The 6969-nt window shown below is 39.9% G+C and overlaps 1 protein-coding gene across 4 annotated transcripts; it reads right to left on the bottom strand.

Annotated features, from left to right (window-relative positions):
- Positions 1 to 2631: 2631 nt before the first annotated feature.
- Positions 2632 to 6969, bottom strand: LOC126381109 (uncharacterized). 4 transcript variants are annotated; one of them, XM_050030648.1, is made up of 3 exons: positions 6054 to 6270; positions 5121 to 5351; positions 2632 to 4461 (listed from the first exon to the last, which is right to left on the bottom strand). In XM_050030648.1, exon 3 carries the CDS (start codon positions 4256 to 4258, stop codon positions 3290 to 3292), a length of 969 nt encoding a protein of 322 aa, XP_049886605.1. In that variant the 5' UTR covers positions 4259 to 4461; positions 5121 to 5351; positions 6054 to 6270; the 3' UTR covers positions 2632 to 3289. The 4 variants fall into 4 exon arrangements, with proteins under 4 accessions (XP_049886605.1, XP_049886602.1, XP_049886604.1 ...); XM_050030645.1 differs by having other exon boundaries at positions 2632 to 5351; positions 6054 to 6969; XM_050030647.1 differs by having other exon boundaries at positions 2632 to 5351; positions 6129 to 6551.

Here is a 6969-nt window from a genome sequence, read left to right on the forward strand (position 1 = left end):
TCTTGACAAACCTATTTACATAGGATTTACCGTATTAGAAATATCAAAAAGTCATATGTATGATTTTCACTATTCTGTCATTAAACCTTTTTACGGTTCCCACTTAAAGCTTTGCTATACGGATACAGACAGTTTTTTATACTCTATACAAACAAAAGATGTATATCAAGATATAAGACAAAATTTTCAGCAGTACTTTGATACAAGTAATTATAAAGACGACAATATCTTTGGTATAATGAAGCAGAATAAAAAAGTACCTGGATTATTTAAAGACGAATTAGGAGGGCAACTTATAGTTGAATTTGTTGGTTTAAGATCTAAACTTTACTCTATTAAAACAGAAGCAACAGAATTAAAAAAAGCTAAAGGTACCAAAAAAGCTGTCATCAAAAAACTTAGTTTTGATGATTATAAGACTGTATTACTAGATAATTGCTTAATAAAGAAGAAAAATCTGATATTTAAATCGCTGAAGCATGAGATATTTACACAGTCGCTTAAAAAAGTAGCTTTGTCCTTTAACGACGATAAGCGCATTGTATTAAAAGACAAAATCTCTACTCTCTCGTGGGGTCATGAGTCTATTTTACTTTAAGCATTTTAATGTACCTAATTGTAATTATGTGTAAGTAGTATTTAAGAAATTAGGTGCCACCGAAAGGTTTCTTGTTTATATAAATCATATTGTATTTGTCGGAGTTAGTTATGAATTAAGAAGAGAAATTGATCAAATCGGAAAATAAAATGAAGTTACATCACTTCCGTCATGAAGTTGCAACGCTCCGACGAAAGGTGGCGTACGAGCAGAGCGGAGTGAAGTCGGAGAGTCACTACAGAGTCGTCGTGTCGAGCGGACGTGCACTGCCGTTCTAGTCGGGCAGTCTACCGCGAACCATCGTCTTGAGCGGACGTGTCGAATAATTACGATCGGAACGTGGAGTGCTATAGTCGCTCACCTATAACTTGTAGGGACGTCAAGAAAGTGTGATCGGAAAAGAGTACCTAGCAAGTACGTTCACATGTCCCGATGATTCGGTCCGAATATAGGAACCATGGGTGGTGGAGGGCAAGTAGAGGGCGAGTAGCCCCTTCGCGCTAACGTCCTTATGCGCGCTAGATAACGAAAGACTGTGTAACCGTTACGAATACCGTGACGTTGCCGTGAGTGTGTACCTTATGCTGTGACTTTATTTAATCGTGATACAAAAACTATGTGGAAGTAAATAAAATGATTGTGATACTGATGACGGCCATTATTGTCTTCTAACGCCCACTCTTCTAACGCCCACCCTCCATTCTGATGATGATGTTACACCCACCACTTTTACGACATCAGAAGTGGGATTAGTGGACTTGGATGAAGACAACGTGATGTGACGTTCACAACAAGACAATGCAAGTTTCGATTATCACAATCAGAAGAAGATTATGATGATTATCACATTCGTGTGACCAAGTGATGAAGATGTAGTGTCCATTGAAGATGGACCTGAATTTGAAGTGACCTGGACCTTGTTAATGATCGGCATCACTACATGCCGTAAGATATGATGGAGTGAACATCACAATATTTCCATACTGTGTGCAGTCGTGTTTGAAAATTATGGTACCTAAACTTGAAAACTGTTATTACGGTGAGTCGTTTTCATACTGGAACCTTATTGTTATTGACTTCATTGCTATGTGAATTTCCGTTTCTAATAATGAGGAAATTGTTTTTTTAAAAAACAAAATTGACGAGACACATTGTGTCAATCCGTGTCAATTACACCGCGTTTTCCAATCTGTTTTCATCATCGTCAAATCTTTGTATTTTGGTCTAAAAATATTTTGAATTGGTGTAGACACGCTTAACCTGCGTGGTTAAAGTTGTATTTTCCCACTCCAAGCAAAAAGAAATTAATCATGACATGATAATTAAGTCTCGTTAAATAACGTGTTTTGTAATCTACCGTCATTCATTAAATCTTTCAATATTCAAAATTCTTTATTGTAATCTTTTTAAACTGATTGAAAGAAAGTTATGTGAATACGATAATACAGTGAATTCTTTTGTTTTATGTCATAACTTGGTTCGGCAATTGGTGGATGGCAAGCGAGAATGAAAATGGCGCGGGCTGAGCCGTAGCCGTGTAAAGTGACGACATCATGGCAGCGCGTTGTATACCAGCCGGACTTGCTGCGCTGGTGCTGTTGAAGACCTAAACCATGTCACAAGACCAGTGGTTGATCTTTTATTGGAAATTCTTATACGTCCCGGTGAGTCGTATCTGTTTCACCTGATTTGAAATATGGAAAGTTTTAATAGGATACAAACGAATATAGTGCAGAATGTTCTCTTAATGAAGTGAAGTAAACATTGCGAAGTAAAATGATTTGGATTATGATTACTCTATTGAAATAGGCTTAGAAAATGCCCGAAACAGAATAAATCATTAGTGAGAAAATTAGAGCAAAACATTCTAAATAATGATCATACCGAATCGGTAATTGTGTAAGTGCCGTAATATTTCCTCGAGGTGTTGGTCGCTACATTGTGACTTTATGACTTGTGTGTGTCAGCTGGGGCAAGTGGACTGTATGTGTAGATGTTGAGCTGCTTTCACTGCACTAATTAAAACACTCGGAGACTTGAATAAACACTTTTATTTCGCGTAAATTATGCGAGCAACAATGGAGCTTACAACGAGGATGGACGAAATGTAACAGGAAGTGACGTCAGACTAACAAACTATATTTTTTATTTTTAAATTGTGTTGGTGTTGCCAACATGTTGCGGCCTCACAAAAGAACTAAGTGCCATTAAGATATAGCTAAGTCTATCACAAAGAACTTAGGTTGAAAATATCTCAATTTGACCTATCACAAATACACTTCTAAGTCATAAAAAACATTTAAGTTAAAACCTAAGTTACCTAACATGCGTAAGGCTACAAATTATGTGCTAAAGGGAAACACACAAGTACTAATGTATGCATAAAAATAAGTTACAAGTAATAACGAAGTTAAGCCTTATTTTAAATCAATAATTATAAATTGGAACACACCTTAAAATTAAGTTCGTAAGTATGTGGTTTATATAAAGCTTAAACATCAAATAAAAGAGTTTTACTTATAATTAAGTTTTGGTAAGTATACATTTTACACAACGAAAAGAAATACACATAAAATCTTGGCTTATCAAACCAAATAAAGAGTACACATAGAGTATATGTATTGCCCCTAGTACAAAAGGTAAATAAAGTAAATTGTAAATCTGTAAACTGTAAGTAATCTTATAACACTATTAATCATCTATGGGCAAGACACACACTTTCACAATGGAGCGCACATGAGTGTGACCATTGGAAGTCTTGACTTCTACAGCGCGCACGTGGCCGTCATGACCAGGTACAAGTTTTACAACTCTAGCCATTTTCCACTCCATGGTGGGAACATTATCCTCCTTCAAAATAACAAGAGACCCTAATTTTATATTAGGAGAAATATCTAACCACTTAGGTCTATTTTGCAAGAGATTAAGGTAATCCTTGTGCCACATTTTCCAAAAAGATTGTTTTACATGAGTACATAGTTGCCAAAATTTTAATCTATTTTGAGGTACATTCGATACATCCTTTTCTGGGTACATAGTTAATGCATTACCAATTATAAAGTGGCCAGGAGTAAGATAACTGTAATCGTTAACATCGCTACTGGATAAAGGGACAAGAGGCCTCGAATTTAAGATACATTCAATTTCTACTAGAATAGTATTGATCTGTTCATATGTTAATAAATGACCTTGTACTACTCTCTTAAGGTGGTACTTTGTACTTTTAACGGCAGCCTCCCAGAGGCCACCAAAGGTAGGTGAGTAGCTAGGAATAAAATGAAAATCGATTCCATGTTGAGCTGAATAATCATACACTTTCCCTTGGTGGTCCCGAGAGGACTGCAAGGCATACAGTTCAGTTAACTGGCTCTGTGCCCCCTTGAAGGTGCTGGCGTTGTCGGAGTATATTTCACTGGGCAGTCCCCTTCTAGAAACGAATCGTCTTAGACATGCTAGGTAGGTATCAGTTGTGAGGTCGGACGCTAGCTCTAAATGAACTGCCTTAGTGGCGAAACAAACGTAAACACAAATATACCCCTTGCCCGTGACCGACCGTCTCACACGTGAAAGTTTGACATCTATAGGCCCAGCGAAATCTACTCCAACCTTCTCGAAAGGGCGACTTGTAGCAGTTACCCTTCCGGCCGGCAGGGAGCCCATCAACTGCTTCGAAGCTGTAGCCTTTTGTCAGCAGAATTAGACGAAGGTAGCTGGGGTAAATTGCCTCCAACTATGTAGCCCAGGTGTGTGTTGATTAGACGTAGCTGATGGACGGTGGCAGAGGATGCATGCTGCGGACGCTCACGCGGTGGCGCCAACTGGAAGCTCGGAGGCTCCGGCGACTCCGACGTCGGCAGCAGGACCTGAAATACCACATCCGCGCCCATTAGCAAATCAATTTCACTGGGAATGTTAAATGTTTCGTCTGCTAGTTGTATATGTTTCGGCAAATGTAGGCTTGGGAGATCGAATTTATTTTGAGGCAGTTGACAAGTTATACGCTCCACAACATGGCAGGTAGTCGAAACCTTGAAGGGGCTTGTCACTGAATAAATATCCACAGGTAAGCAGCGTTTGACATTTGCCTTTGTATTGGTGATGCCTATTACGTTGACATTATTATCTGTGGGCTTCAAGTCAAGCAGCTGTACGGCTTTATCCGTTATGAAAGACAGCTGGGACCCACTGTCAAGTAGGGCTTTGAGGTAAATTGGAGTGCCATCTCGAGCGAAGACTTTCACCTTTGCTGTTGGCAAAAGAACATCATTATAGTTATTCGCTGCCAAAGAGGCAGGTGATGCAACGACTGGTGTGGTATCACTATTGTGTAAGTCGGTGTTGACATGTAGCAGAGTGTGATGTGCCATTTTGCACTCTGTGCACCGGAAGTGGTACCTACACTTTCTTGTGTGTGCACTTAGACAGATGTTACACAGGCTCTTCTCTTTAACAAACTGAACTCTTTTCTTTGCAGGTAATAATTTGAAACCGGGACATAAATATAATTTGTGATTCAACTTACAGTATAGACAAGCTGGTGGTTGAGCCGTAGCATTGGTAACTACTGCTCTGCCTGCTGGACCTCGATACTGCTCCCTTGGATCTCTGGGCTGCTGCAGCCGCTGTTGGCCGATACCTGGTTCAGCATTCTCCATCGCCAGGGCCCTTTTGGTCAGGAAGGCAAGGAAGTCGTCCATTGTTGGATCTTGCTGGGTGTCCCTCTCAAGCTGGTACGCTCGGCTCGTGAACAAATCTAGTTTGCGGGATAGAACACACAACAATATAGCATCCCAATATTGCGTATTTGGCTCTAAGTTGGATAATGCAGCAAGTTCCTGTCTAACTGTAGCAACAAATTCCCTAAGATTGCTTGCTGTTGATTTTGTTACAGGTTTCATATCAAGGATGGTGGTAATATGTTCGTTTACAATTCTAAACTTATTGTTATACCTATTGTCCAATAGAGTAATGGCCTTATTGTAACTATCTGCCGTCAGTGGTAAGTTTTTTATTAGGTCTAGCGCCTCATCTTTCAAATAAGATCGTAAATAGTATAGCTTTTGAACAAAATCAATAGATTTGTTACTATCAATCAATGAATTAAATAAGTTGATGAAAGGCGTGTAATCCGTAAACTTTCCACTGAAAACAGGCACATCAATTGCTGGTAATTTTAATTTACATGATGGGGACGAAGCTTGCTGGTTGGAATCGCGCTCACGACGACTAATCTCATTGTTTATTATAGTGAGAATGCTATAGTACTTATTTTCGACCTCTGTTATGTCGCTTTCGAGGTTAGCATTTTTATCTAACGACAACATTTTTATGTTTGAAGTTTCATATTCTGAAAATGCTTGCATTAGCTTTTGTTTTTTGGCAAGCAGTGTTTCAGTTTGCGCGGAAGAAACATTTTCCTGAGTCGACACAGAGTTGTAAATACGTGTAATTGTACCTTTGAGATATCCTCGCGTGGCAACCAGCTCGCTAGTCGTCGTCATCTTGCACAAACTTAGCACCAATCACTTACTATGTAATTAATTAACTAAATAATGTTATTTTCACTGTTTGTTATAATGTAAACAAACGAAAACTGCAATAAAACTCGTCGGCGTCGGCGGTAAAAACTCGCTGTGAGATTTCTGCGCGCTCGCTGGTTGAATGAACTACTCATACGACGCGCGAAGGCTCGGCCGATCCTGGGAAATAAACCTGCGAATGGGGAAGAGTGAAGCGGACGCGTTGATCGTGATTGGACGCTGTCAAATGTAAAGCGCCAATCAGGGACGTCGATTGCTAGACAAGCTCGTGAAGTATAATCCCCGGTGGCCTCGTGTGACGACCCCGTCGTCGTTCCCTCCAAATTTCTTCCTTTGCGCGCGCGACGTTGCCGTTCCGTGCTTGCGCCCCAAGAGAAAATGGCGGCGTAATTGAAATCAATACCGACCAAAATGGAAATCCTTGATTTCTTCGTAAGATCGTCTTCTTGCGTGGCGGGAAGGCGTTGTACCAATAAAGATGGTATATATTGCGTCGCGCTGCGAAGTGTCGTCGCTTTGCTCCAAATCTTGATGCTTGTAGCGCAGAATTTCCGAAGCGTTATTTCTTCTCCAAATCATAGGTTTTCGTCGCGCAGATCAAAACCATGGCTCGAAGGACCATGTCAGCTGGGGCAAGTGGACTGTATGTGTAGATGTTGAGCTGCTTTCACTGCACTAATTAAAACACTCGGAGACTTGAATAAACACTTTTATTTCGCGTAAATTATGCGAGCAACAATGGAGCTTACAACGATGATGGACGAAATGTAACAGGAAGTGACGTCAGACTAACAAACTATATTTTTTATTTTTAAATTGTGTTGGTGTTGC

This window comes from Pectinophora gossypiella, unplaced genomic scaffold (assembly GCF_024362695.1).
Source record: "Pectinophora gossypiella unplaced genomic scaffold, ilPecGoss1.1 Pgos_36, whole genome shotgun sequence".
Lineage (NCBI taxonomy): Eukaryota > Metazoa > Arthropoda > Insecta > Lepidoptera > Gelechiidae > Pectinophora > Pectinophora gossypiella.

Coding starts and splice junctions, on each gene's coding strand:
- LOC126381109 (XM_050030645.1), bottom strand. CDS start 6,099: ATGACGACGACTAGCGAGCTGGTTGCCACGCGAGGATATCTCAAAG. Junction 5,352..6,053: donor CACGCGAGGATATCTCAAAG/GTACAATTACAC, acceptor CCCGCAAACTAG/ATTTGTTCACGAGCCGAGCG.